Below are 19,538 nucleotides of genomic sequence, written 5' to 3' on the forward strand. Positions count from 1 at the left end.
CCGAGATATATACTACAGCACGGGTGCCCAATTAGTTCGAAGAGCCACATTTTAAATTTTGACTATTGCCCGCGGGCCTCCTCGCCGCGCGCTCTTTATCATGTAGAATTTTTTTTGGAATACAATTATATTTTAGAATAAGATTGCGGGTGCGGGCCGGATTGAAAGGCTGCGCGGACCGGATCCGGCTCATGGACAGGACATTGGGCACCCGTGTACAACAGGATGCGAGTATTCATGTACTTTGAAACGCTTAGAACAATCCAATTTATACTGAACATCTGCACAATGTTTCTATTCTGTTGTCGTACAATAGCCATTATATTAATGAAATAATTATGCACATATATATATATGTTATAAATTAAATAAAGGTTATTTAAAAAAATTATAAAATTGTTCACTCTGTGTGTGTGTGTGTGTGTGTGTGTGTGTGTGTGTGTTGCTAAAAAATGTAAAAAAAGTATTGCAAATATAATTGGCATTAATTTATCATTTTGAGTGGCAAACTATCATTCATAATTTAATTTTTGTGAAAATACATTATGTGAAAATAGATGAAACAGTTATCTTAAAAAGAATCTTTTAGAATTAAAATTAAGTTCAGTACTATCTCGCGTAACAAAATATGTATGTAGATACATATAAATAATAAAAAATCAGTTATTCGACATTAAAAATGCATTAAAAAACCTATTTTTAAATAATTTCATTGTACTCATCGACGTAATAGAATTATATTAACATGTAAAATTGTACATATTTAGACTAATATATAGAATATATTAAAGTTAAAAAATGTTATATAATAGATAAAAAAGTGCTCTAGTACACAATAAGTACATATAGAATGCACATAGATAAATTGTGCCGATTAGGAATTTGCTCGATACACTTTGCCAAATTCCTTGCAATATCAAAATTTTTCAACATTCATCATAGCTCTATAATATCAATAAACTTGTCTCTTTCTGTTCACTATTATTTTATATCTTGTTTTACTTCGTAATTGATTTCTATTGCGGTGAAAAAAAATGAAGAGTGAAAGTTAATGATTTGCAACGGTATAAATACGTAAAGTCGATTATACATGTCAAGTTTTGTCTATTTTATTTTATTACAAAATTTATCGAAACATATGCGTGTATGGAATACAAATACCTAGAATGACATTTATATTTCCACATCTTTTTGCCGAGTCAATTTAAAATTTCACTACACACATTCGACGGAACGATTTGGAAAATTTCCCAACGCTCTCACTGTCCTTGTACGTTCGAAAAACTTATCACACATTTCATCTTTTATACTTATTGTTAGTACATTTTGGAGAATCGAGAAGCAGGACAAATCTCTATATGATAACTGTATTCACAGTGATATGTGCTTCTACAAATAAGGGACATGTCATAATTAAACTCATTTCTAATTAAGCTCATGTTATTTTCACATTGGCAGCTACTATTTCAGCTATTTTTTTATGTTCCTCCTCCCGGCACACTTTCACTTTTTATTTATAGATTTCCTTGTTTTATCATAATTGGATTTTTAATATGACTGAAATTAGATTAAAAACGTAAAACTAAATCGTATAATGTAAACATAACAATTAAATAAAATGCTTTATTAAATAAAAAAATCAAACTTTTATAGCATCAAATTAACTGTTGTTTTGAAGAAATTTAATTTGTAAAAGAACTCGAGAACCCATTTTTAATGGTACTAATTTAGGTCGAGTGTAATGACAGGCAGAACAATAAAAATTGAAGAGAAGGGATGCTTTGTCATTGTTGCAACTTTCGAGCTTAACAGCTTATTGCTTTTGTGTCAAGATTATTCGTGCGATTGCATTAAATCAATCCGTGCTATAGCTGTTATTATTTTAATTATTTGATATATATCTTTTAAAGTCGATCAACATCCGGCGTTTCGTATAACACATTTATTATTAAAACCATACTCTACTTTCGTTAACAGAACTGTAGACAATTTCCTCTGCAGAGTTGTCTTCTCTGTCATGATGGAATTTATTCTTCTCTATATTTATATGTATAAATTTATATAAATACATGAATACTCGCTAATTATTATTTAAAGATGCACATAATAAGAGAGAACGTGGAAGAAAAAATATTATAACTAAATATTAAAAATTTTTTTTAAATATTAATCTTGTAATTCGCGATTAATGTTTACATTATTAGTTTTTGTAAATTTATCAATACATTCATAATTTATCAATTTTTCCCTTATGTATAAATAGACGTCTAACAGTCTTTACGTGTTATTATTTCAGAAATTATGTTAAATATAAAAATTACTATGAAAATAATAAAAGAATACAAAGAATTTTTTTAGATTATTTAAATTATCAGAATTCAAAGAAAACATTTTGCATAGTATATCCATCTTAATCCAATTGACAGAAGAAATATTGTAGCAAATAGAGATTTGCTACAAGATTCGCTCGGAAATTTATTAAGGGATAAACTTCAATTATTATAATTATTGAAAAATAAATTTATATGTCACTATAAAGATAAAATAATTTTGAAAAAAATATCAAGATAGATATATATATATAAAGAGTACAGTGTAATATAATTTTTTATTATTTTAGATACACTATTTCTTCATATCCAACACTTCACTAGCTTGTATTATACTATTAGCTTGCACTACACCAACTGACTTCATTTTCATTTGCACGTGGCATAAAAAGAAAGCACACGAATCCATGACATTTCCATACCTATCACTCGAACGATTTGACAATTAGTCTATTTTTTGTAGCAGTTATATCTAAATTTCATATGAAACGGTTATACGATTATATCCATGCGGTACGAGCGAAGCAATAAAAGATATAGAATTTATTCCGATACGGGATTACAGACGCAACTCCACGTGCCACGGTCTGCGATGCGACTCAAATGCAGCTCGAAAGCTCACCTCGAAAAAGCTTGCGCAAGCGTGCGATGGTGCGGCTCAACGAAAGCCAATCCGCGTAAACGTCTCCGTTTGTAAGGGTTATAAAGAGGAAAAGAGAACGAAAGAACGAGAGCGAGCGGAATGCAAGTACTCTCGAGGCACTGCTTCGTAAGAAATTTGTTCTCGTATAACAAATTTGAGTGTATGCACTTTCTGCGAAGAGAGAGACGAATGTGAGCACGGGCCTAAGTTGACCTTTTTAAGCAGCGTACTAAATCTTCCGACTAGTAATATCGATAAACGAATTACTCTTCCACGTTAACTTGCTGATTTTAGATTCTCATCTAACAGATACTTTTCCAAACGCAGACAAATTTGAAAAGTTTATTAAAAAATCAATAATTTTATTACTCTTTTTACGCAATAACAAACACAATGTATCAAGTTTGCATCGATAAATAATGATATTACGACATAAGTAAGTAATGGGACAATTAATACGTAGATATAAGAAACATTCATAAATTGAATTGTATGAAATTTTTATCTTTAAATAAATAATGAGTTATATTTAGAAAATCATACACGTAAATTTCGAGAGATTCTATTTATTTGTGCCGATAAAATCAGACGTCTAGATTGAAATAATTCTTGACTTTATTATAGCACTCCGTTTTATGAGACTTGATATTATAATATTATCGAAATTTGACTTGCGTAAATCTGAAGAATTACACATCGGATTCGTCTAGAAAATAGCCCGATTGCCAGGAATTATCACGCGATTTATCTTGACTAATCGTCGTTTATTTCAATTATGTGTCAAGAAAAGAGCTAATAAGTATGATAAATGCAAAATAGATAGAACAAAAATACTACCTCTATTCAAGGTGGCAGTTCATTTAACAACCAGATACTTCTTTCAGATATACTCATATTACATCCTTCCTATGTTATACTTACTAGTATCGATCTAATATCCATACATTTAGGTATTATATATAATCCTTATTTACAATTAAAACCTTTCTTCTGCTTCCTCAATAACATATTATGTGGTACGTTCTATGTATATTTTTTACCTTGCAAATGCATAGAACTAAGGGATTTATACAACTAATAAAATTTAATACTGTCACCCAAGCATTTGTAACAGCAATATAAAAAAAAACCATGTAACAATAATGGCCTTTTCCCTTTCAGTTCGCTTTTCATTGGTAATGTTTGTACGTTATTATATTTTACAAGAATGATGATTTTTTTTAGCGAAACTGTAAGATATATTTCCAATATAAATATCTTCTATATGGGATACTATGGAATTAATATTAATATTAATAATATTTTGACACAATTGATGAGTGCGATATTACTACAACCTGAGAGATGTCAGAATGGAAAAGAAATGAAATAACTGTTATACAGTAAACTGGCGGCCGATATAAAATTGCACGGCCAGCTAAATAGATAAATGGCGATATCATTGCGGTCGAAGAGGCTGACAGGATGAACGCGCTCTATTGTGGCATATAGAAAGCTGGTTGGACAAAATTGTTCGACCTCCATGGTGTAATTTAATTCAAGGGACAGATGAGCAAAGATAGATATAGATGTACGAAAATGGAGATACACGAGGTGAGAGTAGATGAGATGGAAGCGTGGTAAAGAGGCTGAGTTGGAATGAGGGGTTAGATAGAAGAAGGGGATCACCGTTAAGTGAATGTGAAGAAAAAAAGAAGGAGACATCGTAAAAACTCAAGATGGAGAAGAAGCAATGAGAACTACGAGGAAAGAAGGGCCGCAGGCAACGGATAAATGGAGGAAGTAAGACTGAGAATGATATCAAACGAGGCCTAAAATAACATCAATAAAGACACGTCAAGAGAAAAGGATAATGTTTGGGCTCGTGCTATCAAGAAACGCTCGACAATGTCGAAGGTTTGAGGAGATATTTCAGCCTTGAAACCTATTCTTTTAAGAGATTGTGAGATTTGAACAAAGAAATAGATGATGATCATACCGAAAATATTTCAAGATGCACGATGATTCTATTGGGTCGTCCGGAAAGTCCGTGCGTATTTTCCGCACGGACTTTCTGGACAACCTTGGGTTATCCGGAAAGGTCCGTGCGGAAAATACGCACGAACTTTCCGGACGACCCAATATTTAAGAATTATTATGTTATCTAATCAAATCCTCAAGACATTTACCTAAATTTTTATATTATATATAATAAACGCTTTAATAAATAAAGTTAAAATAAATCAACACGTCGTACAACTTATAATGCTGTAAAATTGTAAACGATACGTTACATATATCACTGCAGATATCAAATAGTCGGAATAATTATTATGTAATAATTCGCGGTTAGTTAAAACAAATATTAATCTGATTGCACATATCCTCGTCGTATGTGACATGATTGATAATTATTAAATAGAGTAGACGTTAACACGTTAAACATAAACTCGGCTAATAGTAACATTGCCTAAATAATAGAATAGAAAATCGTGAGCAACTATGTATTGAAATAATTGTTTATTTTATCTGATACTCTCTTACTCACAATTTACGTGAATATAAATAAAATTGACACCCTTCCTAATTTTATTTGTTATTCCTTACACAAATTATTCAAAGATTATGGTGCAAATTAAAAGTTAAAAATTTTTTTTAATATTTTTATATTATCCAATTAAAACGATTTTGGCAAAAAGATATAACCGAGCAATGCACTAACAAAAGTACACGAAAGAATATACGCTTCCAACAATAAATTAAAAGATGCATTATACAAAAAAATTCTATTCACTGCATTTACATCTTAGAAATTAAAAACGCAAATATGAACAATAGTGATTTGCAATTTTATTACACGATGCATATAAAAAAATGCTTATAAAAAAATATAACACGTTATGTAGTGTTAATCTGAAAAAAAATTACGATACTTGAGAGAATATTTTATGTTGAATTAATAAAAATAATTTAGAAATATTGATCTGCGAGTAGTCAGTAGTCTTCTACAAAACTAGAAAATTATTAGCGATTTGAAATTGAAAATACACAACTCTATCATTGAATCTCGAAGATAAACGTGCACTCTACAGCATATACCTACATACATATTCTTTAGAGCACTCTGAACATTTTTCCTTCGACACGCTCTCGGCTATTTGCCAGCTAGGCAGCAGAAAGAACGGTCCTCTCATCTTTATTTTATCGATGAAATCACGACCGCACCGTAATAATTCTGGCATAGAATACACTTACGCGTTCGCATGACCTTAATATCATACGAAATAAAAACAATGCTAATAGCTGAATACGCATATGCATACGCTAAAAATATTGCATTATTAAATAAGAAAAAAAATTACACGAACAATTTACATAAGATATTGTACCGTTGCTTCCTATTCACTATATTAGCGAAACCAAAGTATAAATAGATGATCGATTCTTAAGCAAAGTTTGTGTAAATATAATTTCTATATCTGGATCCCTCTACTTTTAGTGAGAATAAATTGTATATTATCCATTTCGTTAATGTGATGACACAGATACAACTCAGGAACCGTTCGGAGACGCTATATAGTAGATCAAGTCTCACTGACAACGAACGAATGATGATACAGTAAGCGGATGACTTATGCATTGTGATATATCATTATTATATGTATATTTTCCGTATTGTTTTGTAGACACAAGTTTAATTCTATTTAATTGAAATTTACCGATTGGAAGTAAAAATATAATCTAATTATATTATATATAGTTCTAAAAATATAATCCAATAAAATACAATGTTTGATTATTATGACAGAAACTAAGCAGTTTCCAGTAAAAACTATCGAGTAAGCCTATTGATGCTTACTTGGAAATTTCCGCATAACTTCTTGTAAATGTCTTTCGTATTCAAACGATTAAATTATAAAAACTAAAATTTGGATTGTGTCAAACATCCAAATTTTTCGATCAAATCATGATTACGAACATAATGTAACAAACATATAGAATTGACCCTCAAATATATTTATTTTAAAATTAATAGGTGTGGATCCTTGTAATGTGTTTTCAAAATAACCGAATCAATTTTATTCGCTTGTTTAAGAAATTATAAAATTCTTCTTAATCTTTCAGAAACTTTAAAGATTTTTAAGCAAATCATAAATGAGCAACATAGTAACGCGCGCGCATCCATCCAGAAGTCACATTACTATAATACATATACAATTAATATATAATTATTCATGAATGAATGACATGATCATCTTACACTGAAAAGTCGATATGCTTTTCACTAAATAACATTTCTCCACTTTCTATGATCTTAATGATTGTACCGCGAGCAATCTTCCGAGCAGATTTAACTTATCTAAAAAATTAACGATTGGTATTAATGTCATACGTTTGGTATAATATCTCCATATTTTCGTACTACTTTGTTACGTATTCTTAAGCATTCAGTGATATGTCATACGCCAGGTCTACCATGTGACATTATGCACATTTGTGATTACACTATAAAAATGACGATATGCATAATACCGTCTGTCTCTGCAGTCAGCCGCTAAGAACGTCAACTGGCGTCGGTGTGATCGTAAATTTGCAGGATAGAAAAGGCGTCGCTAGAGACACATTGACCTCGAAAGAGATGTATACATAAATGCAAGAGAAAATTGCGAACAACTTGGAATTGAGAGAATCATGAGTAAGTACGTTGAGTCGTATTTTTGTAAAATTTAAGTTGGCATGAAATCGTAATTTACGATATCTGTCTGTAAGAAGAAATGTGAGTAATGCAAGTTGGCTGAATCCGGACAAAATTCTCTCTTCTCTCTTCTTACTCTCTCTCTCTCTCTCTCTCCCCCCCCCGTCTCCTCTTCTTCCTCCTCCTCCTCTCCTCCCTCTCCCTTTTCTTCTTCCTTCCTTTATCTATTCTCCTTCGTCTCTCGCTCTAGTTACATTATCTATATTTTATCACGAAGATATATCAAATATACATATACGCATACTACATTTTCATATTTGCTTAAATTCAAGTAAAATAGCCACCGGAGATATTGAAATAGAATTATCAAACGCTTGTGCTTCAATTGCCAAAATTTGTTAATAAAATTTAAAAAATATCGAAAAGAAGAATATAAAATGTATAAACATCAGAGCGACATCATAAACTTGCAAATATTTAACTCGAAAAACAGAATTTAACATAAAATCAATGTTTATTACGTTTCCTCTTTAAACGTCATCAACCACTCGCGCATTAATCGATTAAAGTTGCATATTGCCTTGCATATTTTCCTTTGGTGAATCACAGAGATCTTGCGATAACGTTAATTGGACTTCTATTTTCGGGATAAATGCAATCCATTAAGTTATATGGTTTGTGCAATGATTTTTGTCCTCACAAAGTCAGTACATTAAATTACAATAACCTACTAAAGAAATCATAGGTCGTATGACGTTCAGTTAATATTTGAAATATATGTGATTATTAAGCATTATACATATGTGTGTATGCGTGTTCAATTTTCTCAATACACGAATTTTCTTTCACTTTTTCTGATAATTTTTGCGATCTTATATTTTAATTAATTAAGAATATATTATATTAATTATCTACAATATATACATTATATAAAACTGAATTTCTTCTTAATTTCCTAATTTTTTTCTTATTTTATCTGTGTGTGTTTAGAACCAATGAATTCAAGCCAATATATTTGGCAAGACTGTAATAAACAACACACACACGCGCGCGCGCGCGCGCGCGCACACAGAGAGAGAGAGGGGGAGGAGGAGAGGGAGAGAAAGGGGAGAGAGAAAGGGGGAGGGGAAGGGAGAGAGAGGGGGCAAGAGAGGGAGAAAGAGGGGGAGAGAGGGAGAGAGAGGCAAAATTATCTTAGACAGATTTCTGAAAGGTCAAGGATATGAATTAATATTATTCGTGTTTCCAAATAATCTAATTCCTTTGAAACAACAAAAGTAATGACGATTAGAGATAAATTATTTATAAAATTTCTAAACACATCAATATGATGCAACAATTTATGAAACGATCACGCGTTACAATTTAATTGTTCCATAAAAATACCGTATGTATGTATATATAGGTAAAACAATAGACAACTCATATCCATAATTTTTGACATGCTAACGAATGGACAATATATAAAGATTTCTCGATTTAGTGCATACATTACATGGTAAGTATACTTTTGAGATCGTTTGTGAAGTTTAAGAATAGAGCTGATTTATGAACAATATAATATATCAACTTAAGTCCTAAATGTAATAACAACAGTAATAGAAATTTAATGTATAACTTAATGTAGCTAAGAAGGTTTTAAAAAATGTTACATTGTGTATTAATATCTCATATGTTAAATTGTAAAAAAAGACTTTTAAGAAAATCAAGAAATTCAACTCAAATTGACGTAAATCAATTCAATCTCAGAGTTAAATATGGCGGTTAAATATAACTGTCGGGGGGGTTGTAACAAGAAACATTTTAACTTCCTTACACAATTCTTCATTAGACAATGACTATCCACTGACCTTTATTTTTGACACAGTCAATCAACGTATAAAAAATTTAATTAAAAATGGATACATAACACATAAAGTTCTGACTGACAATGACTGTGCGAATGAATCTGCTTCTTGGCTTACCATTTATCCCTTTCCACACGGAAAAGTTCAAACGTTTCAATAAAAACGACATCAGGGTAGCTTTCCATAGTCCCAATAAATTGGGCAAATATAATACATTAAAGTATAGAAGGATATTTGTCCACATACATCGAAGAGCAATGTGGTCTACAAGATTTCGTGTAATAATTACAATGCGTCATACGTTGGACAGACGGGCAGACAATTAAAAATCAGGATTACAGAACATCGCGATCACATTAGATACAACACTTCTGGCCGCTCTGTCATTATGGAGCATAGGAGACAGCATGATCACGATTTCCAATCGGATGAAGTCGAAATTTTGGACGAAGAGCCTTGCTATAGGAAGCGTTTGGTTTCCGAGATGCTCAAGGAAGCAGAAGAATGGTCTTAATTTACAAACTGACACTGAAGGTCTTCACAAACTTATATTCTCATCATAAATAAAGTTTGACTTTTTGGTAATAACAGTCCGTCTCTTCTCTCAGTCTGGTGATCCGCACTACCAAACATACATAATAATCGACACATAATGTCTGTCTTACACATCTGCGTTCCTTCTTTCTGTACATATTCCAAAAGTTTTTTATTCTTTTATGAACACGCTCGTTTGAATATTTTACATATGATTTCTGATGAATTTTTATTTTTTATTAGATTTCCGGTATGTTAATTTATTTACGTGTATATTTTTTTGTAAGAAATTTTTATTTTATCTTTTTTATCAACTAGAGCTTTGCCAAGATATTTTTAATACATTTGACTGTTTAATCGTACGGAAATAATGTCGAACTCTACATCAAGACTTACCCGAACTGTGAATGTAATGAATATGCGATCATTTGCGATAATTGATTTTGTACTACGATTTTTTCGTCATGTTAATATCTGAAGAGGGCTCAATCCGGTAGCCGAAACTTATAACTTTTTATTATTATTTTCTTATTTCTAATTTTATTTTTGCTTTATGTAATTTTATCTCTTGTTAATTGTAATATATTCTTTGGTTAATTTTTAAAGAAATGTATCGACTCTTACTTTGCCCTTTACTTATTATTATTTATTTTAACTTCCTTTAATATCTTTCTTGTGTTAAATAACATTAAATTAATAGAAATATATAGAAATAAATTCAATATTTATATTGGGTCGTCCGGAAAATACGCACGGACTTTCCGGACGACCCAATAGTAAACAAACATAATTGTATTGTTAATAAAAGTACTTATGAGCACGATGAAATAAATCTGAAGTAGAACAAACTGATTTTGTGTGCTTCTCAACAAGAGATACAAATGACACGATCAACAATGGATCATTACATCCTTATTGTTTGTCAATGTTAAACAAAGATGACATAATCACTGTGTCACACTATGTCGCTTGTTCGAAGACACGCTTTAACTTTTGACTGGATTATTCTACAAAAACGAGAACTCAATAAATTGTTGATACTAACAATTTTGAGGTAATCCCTACTTTGTTTACGAAGTAGATTTAATAATTTATTTAATAGGACAATTTATTAAATTTATTTGCTCTCGTTACTTTGTAAAATAATTTAATTAATCATTAAAACTGTCTATCATAGATTGATTTGATTAGTAGCCGTCCTGAAAAAAATGTTAGTCGCCATAATGTGGCAAGAAGTGCATGGAAATGATTAATAGTTTGACCATTAATTAATCATCCTCACTTTATAAACAAATAGATGTTGAATCTCTCTTACGAGCACATGCGCCATCTGTTGATAGCTCTACAAAACATTCCGTCGCTCTAAATTCTAAATCAACGTGAAATATCATCAATAATTTATTGAATTCCTATTACTTTTAAGTCCTATTATTTTTACATTACGTTCATGTTCATTCATTACCAATAATTATTTAATCAACTTTGTAAATATGCTTATGATTGTACCGCCCCATCATTGTGTGTGTGTGAATTACATAAATAATTAGTTCAATGTACTTTTCTCTATGATTAATTTGATCTCTATATAGATGCAGTTATTATTATTATGCAATTAAATCATTCTTGTGATATAGTTGAATAAATATTTAATATTAAATAAATACACTTAACCATATTTCAGCTCGGTCAATTATATACTTTGACTACATTTTTTAGTACAATATATTGTATTATGTGAAATTATTCGTCTAATTAGTGAAGTAATTCGTCTAATTAGGTTTTTATTCTTCTTTGACTTGATTATACTTCATTTAACTCAAATCGCGCAGATTTAGTTCTTTTCACTCTGAGTATTTTTTATAGTGTATGTGTTAATAAGAGAATCCTAAAGCCATTTTTCTCTTTTACAGATTTATAAATCCTTTTCTAGAATTAAAGTACAGAGGAAAGTAGCCGATATTGACATAGATCTAAAGTAACATCCCCTTATTTCTCAGAAACTAACTATTGCATTTTATTAATACTAATAAAATCATGATCTGTTTAGCTAATTAAAGACGTACAAACTCATAATTCGTGTATTTGTGGCTTATTTCTACATCAAATCCGCTAAAAACTAATTCTATGATACAAAAATAAAATTCTTACGATTTTTTTGTTTGCAAATTGCGTAGTTTAAATAATAGTGACTATATTATTGATAATACGTCATTTTTAATACTTGTAATTTCTTAAATCAGTTTTATTTATATTATTTTTTCTCTTAGTTTTTTCATAACATGATTTTAAATATAAAATTGGGATGCAGCGTAAACCGCCACACCTGTCTGTAAAATAGATTATGAGCTAATTTAATCATTATAATGTTGCTTTATAGTTTCAAATAGCTCTATTGAAGCTGAAGACAATCGTGCACATATGGAAAAAGTCTTGAAAAATTATCGCGTTACATATCTGCATTTTGCAGAACAACATAAAGTAAATATGCATATAATTCAATAAAAAAATATAATTTAATAAAATGTTTTATAAGGAAATGAAAAGATTCTAGAATATATTATATACATTTACTTATAGGTACTCTATGCAGATAATTCCTGTAAAAGAAAAAGAATAGGAATACGTAGATTACCTACTGTGTTAGTTTTGGAACCCAGTCAGACGCTCATTTTTGCTTATCTTATGAAAAAATTAGGGAAAAGTGGGAGAATTGTGCGCAGCGGGTAATTGCGCATCCTGATTTGGTACTTTTCTAATAGATGACGACATCATCATGGTGAAATTTTTACGCAAGAGGTCGTCCTCTTAACGTATAACTACAAAAAATACGACGTAAATACATTTGCTAGAGAAATACAAAAAAGTAAAATCACATCTTTTCTTGTCGGTATCAGTGACTTTCTTTTATGCATTAATACCTGTCTGTGGAGTGGAGTTTATGCCGAAAACAACAAAAAATTTCAGAATTTAAATTAATTAAGAAAAATTGTTTGTCGTTTCGGCATAAACTCCACTTCACACGTATTAATGAGTATTAAAAAGGATTTTCGAATCTGTGAGAAAGAAAAAAAAGTATTTATTATACAAAAATTATATAATATTAATTAGTAATACAGACGACTTAGATCCCCTTACGGGGATCCTAAAGCGTGTAACGTATAAAAAAAACATATAAGAAGCAAAGATTGTACTGGCAAATCGGGGAATTTTATAAATAAACTCCATTTTAATAAATAAACTCAAATAATAAATTCTATTATACTTTAATTAATGCTATCATGATGTTCGCCTTATATAATAATTATATAATTAACATTTAAAAATCAGTTTCTTCTTTCTTATTATATATACACATATAATAGAAATGATAAAATATTAGTATTAGTCACTACAAATATTGAAAATTTATAGTTTACGTTACGTATATTATAGATTTCCAATACTTGCAGTGAATAATGATATACATCTAATAATAATGAGACTTTTTTGATGACAAATTAATGTTTGCATGTATTAATCCCAACAGTGGATAATTTACCGACGTAAGCTATGGTATCTGCAGATTTGGTCGTAAAGAAAATCGCAAAGGAATGCTAGCGCCCCTAGGTGATCACTAGGTGACCATTATGGATAACCTTAACATATTATTGATTTTTTATAAATTGTAGGAGATAATAATTTGAAGTATGATAAATATACGATTCAAATATCATATTAATAATAAAAAGATTACACTTATTTTATAACAATAACGAAAAAATAACTATAATAGGCTAATAAGAGTCAGCATCAATAAACGGTGCAATTATTTAGTGAACAATCAATAATCAGAAATAGGGTTTATGTCTTCTTTATTTTGTATATTTCGATTCTCTTTGGAGCTCTCCTCAGTAAGAATGATACAAGAATAATTAGCTCACATGTCCATAATATTTAAGTCACTCGCAAATTGACAAAGATGTAGTGTTGTTAATTATCATGGAACATGAAGACTGCACTAAAGCTTTCTTGAACATATTAAAACTTAAAAAGTAGAATTGTTAAAATCAAATATATAGATCACACATTTTTAGAACATACGTCCGTGTACAACGACGTGTCACACAGATATGATATCTGTGCTGAGCAGGGCTTCAAAGAGAGTCGAAACGTTCAAAATAAAGAAGACATCAATCCAATTTCTGATTATTAATTGTTCACTAAATAATTGCGCCGTTTATCGATGCTGACTCTCATTAGTCTATTATAGTTATTTTTTTGTTATTGTTTTAAAATTCGAGAGTCCTAATATAATTATTGTTATTACTTATTTTATACTTCTTTTAGGAACGATGCATCGATACAATATGTAATAAAGTTAATAGAAAACTAAAATTAAATAAAATTCTATGGACTTTTTTACATTTACAGTATAATTATTTCATTTAAACTATGTAAAGTTATAATAATTGTACGAGGAAAGTCATGAATCTAATAATAAATGTAATTGATAATTTAATAATTAATGTAATTAATAATCAGAATTTGTTAGTGTTATTATTTAATTGTAATTTTTTTTACATCTAATTTTTAATTTCTAAATATTTTATAAAAATATTCACAAATTAATATAAAATATTTAACAAAAAAATATATGACAATTATATTTTTATTATATAAGAGTGTACTCGTAAATTCTACCTATACTAAAATTTTCGCATATATTTAAGGCCAACAATTATTACAAATATCATATTAAAATTCATTATTCAATTCATTAATGTATTTGTATTTATATTTGTTACTGCAGTAAAATGTATACGAATATTACGCATTTGCAGAACAAGTTGATTGCCATTTATATGATGACTGCATTAGTGATTTACAAGCATTTGAATAATTCATAATTATGTTGGGTAACATATGCGCGAGCTCTTTCGCACATTATATAGTATAAACCAATTATAAGGTAATATTATTAATAGTAAAATTTTAGATTTCACTAATCGCATACTATTAAGGGGATCCTAAAACCGTCTGCATTATCGACTAAATCATATAATTTTTGTATAACAAATACTGTTTTAATAAAACAAGATTTCACTAATTCGTAAAAATAAATACGACCATGCTCTTTCAACATAATTGTCATTGCTCTGATATAATTAAATCTTTCGGTATATCTCAATTTTTTTAAATAATACTAGTTTTAAATAATACTGCTAAATTATTCAAAATTTTATAATAAAAGAATATTTTTAGCACTATTATTTATATTAATTTATTCTGATTTGTAAACGATTATCCTAAATGATAACACAATTCTTTTAACAAACAAAAATAGATAGATCTGTTCTGTTCGGAGATATATCCACATTACAAGAAGAGGCGACGTAAATTAGTACAAACAAGCCGCAGGCTATAGTGGAAGAAGAAGAAGAAGAAGAAAAAAAATAGATATTACGAATCAACAATCTATCATATTAATAATATAAACAAAAAAATTTTAAACAAATATAAATACTTGATACGAATTTTAACTTGATTAAATTTTATGTACATTTCCTGATATAACTCGAAGTGCATCTCAAGAATCAATAGATAATTTTTCAATCAATTTTCTTCAATTACTATTTTCGATTTTTCAATAAATTTGAATACAAAGAATTATATTTTGATATCCTGTACTATTCCTAAATATGAATATGAATAAATTGCGATAATGTAATATTATAATTTATCATAACTAATTTCCAATCACAATCATTAAATTCATTACAATTTCAAATTTATGATTATACGTGCTTATTTATGAAAGCAGAACATATTTTTGGCAACATAAATGAAATATTTTTTACATTACTCAAAATAATATATACATATACCTATATTGCTCAATAATACATATATCGAAACTGTTACGATACAATTATTAGTACATATAACACGAACAAATTATTTTATTGATTTCTCTTATAATCAGTCATTCTGTTCAACAAATCTACTAATCAACCAAAAAATGCATCGATTTAAAAAGTAGTTGAAAGAGCTACTGTTTTACCTGACTAAAACAGATGGGGGACGCAAGATAATCGATATATTTTCATTTACGTTCTATGCATACACTAATTCTGATAAAAATTGCTAATCCTTAAAAATCCTTTCTTTGTTGATACATTATATACATACTCATTTTTAAAAACATTACTCATTATTTCGGGATTTTGAAAAGGATAGCTTTTCCAATTTTTTCTGGAAATTCAAGGTTGTATCGATCAAAGTTTTAATTTTTGCATAGGGTAACTCCGGCAAATACGCCACGCTAAGATTTGCGCCGCAGAAGTCAGAAAAAATAGAAGGAGTGGGGATAATTTTCCCGCAACTATTATACTTAGTTACATGTCTTTATGTTATATTAGTATAGTGTTAACAATTTCAGTTTTCTCTTACTGTTAATATTAATGAAATTATTGTGAGTCGAATCGATTTGTCACTGTGTTATTAAGTAGCATCATCATAAATTATAATCTACATAAAATGATTACTATAGAACGTGCAAAAGACTTAGTGGTCATTTCGTGATACATGAGTGTAGAGGAATAGTAAAGTATGTTGTGTAAAATACAAGTACTTTGTTCTTGTATTCTTTGTTTAGTTTGTTGTCTTGTATATCCCATCTGTTTGGGATATACGGCATTTTTAGCGGGCAGGATTTATGCCCACATGCATACAAAAAGTGCGCAGATTGAATATACATATTTATTATTCTTATTCCTTAATAAAACTTTCTAAACGCATTTTATAAGTTATTATGTCATTTTACGTCTTATTTATATGTATTATTTGTAAATTTTTCATGAGCCGATATATCTCCCCTTCCCTTATGAGTAGTCCAATCCGAGACTATACATATATTCCACCCCTATGGGATATAAAAATACAAGGATTTAAAAAAGTTTATTTTTTAATACGAAGTATAAATATTTGAGATTTCTAATATTTTTTTCATAATAGTAGACAGTACAAAGTTTTTACTGATATAGTTCGTTTACTTTAAATATAGTAAATAATAAAACTTAATAAATTAAGTTTTTGATAGATGCGGTGTATATACCAAAATTACCCTAACTGTGTGAAAAAATATTTTTGAACAATCCCGAAATAACACAGAAACGAAAATGTAGATTTGAGCATGAACTTATAAACATAATTCCGAAAATAAATCTTATCGACGATTTCCCTATACATAATTACAATGTTAGTTCATTACAAATGAATCGAACGATCCTGAAGAGTCAACTACCTCATGATATAATATACAGGGTATTATACTTAAATTTCAGCATCACCCATTTTGAGCAGGGAGAGCGGACTACACTGAATCGAAAAGTGCTCTACCATTTTGCAATTTCGCAATAGTTAACAAGATATTAATTACTAAAAATCACTAAATATTGGTTTTCAATAATTTTACTAAAATACTATCAACTTTATAGAAAAATTGCTACAAACAAAAATAATTTATTTGCTTTTCATAGAACTTTAAGAATTTTTTCAGAATTTTTTATCAACTTTTTAGTATTGTATTTTCTTATTTTTACCACCATGAGAAAATATGGTACTAAAAAATTCTGAAAAAATTCTCAGAACTTTATAAGAAGAAAATAAACAATTTTTATCTCTTGCTATTTTTCTGTAAAGTTGAAAGTATTTGAGTAAAAAATTATTGAAAACCAATATTTAGCGATTTTTAATATTTAATATCTCGTTAACTATTGCGAAAATCGCAAAATGATAAAGGAATTTTCGATTCATTTTAGTTCGCTCTACCTGCTCAGGATGAGTGATGCCAAAACATAAGAACATCCTGTATATAATAACTTTCTTACGATTGCCAGCTGCGCTTTTATTCACAAATCTAACTTTATTTAAAAGCCTAAAATTTTTTATCCATAAACGCGAAAACAAATAGAATGTTATGTGTGTTTATTTGAACATTCAGAAAATTAATTTCTCTTAAAAACTAATATTAATATAAAATATATAGAAATATTAAACTTTCCATATGTATTAGTAACAATATGATACGATTTCTTTATTTAAATGTGTATTATCTGAAATCTAGATAACATTTATATTGCATAAGATATCTGAAAGATATCATTTAGATGTCTTATGTCTAAAAGATGTCTTTTAAATATCTTATGCAACATGCATATTATATGGAAAGTCACAACAAACTTGGAATAAGTACTACAAAGAATTTCTGTCTTTAATTTGATAAGTTCATAGATTTTCAATTTGTTAAGAATATTCAAAACAAACATATTGTAGAGACAATGTAAAATTAAGAATAAAGATTAGATAATACAGTATGGATATGATGTTATTAGATATTAATAAAATAAAAACAATGAAATATCTTCTCTTTTAGTAAGCCATCACTACAGGAATACGATGACACTCATCTAAAGAACGGAAAGAGAACGAAAAAGAGAGAGAAAGAGAGAGGAGAGGGAAGAGGGAGGGAAGAAAGAGGAGGGGGAGGGAAGGAAGAGGGGGATAAGGGAGGTGGAGGGGATGTGGGGGAGAAGGAGGGGAGGAAGAGGAGGAGGAAGAGAAGAATGAAGAGAAGGAAGAGGAGGAGGATGAGAAAAAAAAGACTTATCTTTATAAGACCAGATACGTGATGGCTCAAGAGAGGTCATCGATAGTGTTCGGAAATAAGAACAGTGTCTAAAATAACTCTCTTACCTTCTACATTCTTGTCCTTGTCCATTTCCTTTGTAAGATGAGAAATAAAGCTCACTACCGTCTCTTCGAATCACTGCATCACGAAACTTTCCAACTTTGACCAATCTTGAGCCGCAGCGCACGTATCGATTTTAACAACTTTTCGAAAAGTGTGCGCATCTGTCGCAAATGAACTAATCATCGATGCCAGATTTGCTGGTAAAAGAATCCAATACATAATAATACAATAAGAAAATTTTATTCCAAATTGATCGATCGTTCTTTTTCGAATTATTCAAATTAATGGAACCATTGGCGACAATGAAAAAATTCTAAACTAATGTAGGATGGGAGTGTTTTCGATTTGTTCATATTATATGTCCATCTCCGTTTAATAGATCACGCAATGTAAACCACGAAGAAATTCAAAGTCGCGATAAATCGATAAAAGCCGAAAAATCTGTTGTGTTAGTGTGACGTGATATGTATAATGTAATGTGTGTAGTGATTTAATTCAAATTACACAAACAAATTTGACATTTATGCGCAATAATATATGCACTTACACATATTCTTTCTTTATACATAATATGGTTATCTTCTTTTTATTGTGCACGTACAGGCCCCTAAATTTAAAATAAAACTTTTTATATTTGTCTTGACTTTCGTATCATATAAAATCAAGTACTGAGAGAATATCCTATACATATATTTTACACACACTTTTCCGATATTTTTAAATAATTATTTAATGGAAAAAATTAATATTTAAAGAAACTGAGTTTAAGAAAAAAAAT

General features: G+C 29.4%; 1 protein-coding gene across 1 annotated transcript in view; it reads right to left on the bottom strand.

Annotated features, from left to right (window-relative positions):
- The window catches only part of LOC108748464 (calcium/calmodulin-dependent 3',5'-cyclic nucleotide phosphodiesterase 1A-like), a 362,329-nt gene extending 342,998 nt beyond the window's left edge, over positions 1–19,331 (bottom strand). Inside the window, 2 exon segments of the mRNA XM_018486652.1 lie at positions 18,763–18,957; positions 19,308–19,331. Coding sequence (XP_018342154.1) covers positions 18,763–18,787 — 25 coding nt within the window. The 5' untranslated portion in view covers positions 18,788–18,957; positions 19,308–19,331.
- Between the last annotated feature and the right edge of the window lie 207 nt (positions 19,332–19,538).

The sequence above is a fragment of the Trachymyrmex septentrionalis genome, unplaced genomic scaffold (assembly GCF_001594115.1).
Source record: "Trachymyrmex septentrionalis isolate Tsep2-gDNA-1 unplaced genomic scaffold, Tsep1.0 scaffold220, whole genome shotgun sequence".
Taxonomy (NCBI): Eukaryota; Metazoa; Arthropoda; class Insecta; order Hymenoptera; family Formicidae; genus Trachymyrmex; species Trachymyrmex septentrionalis.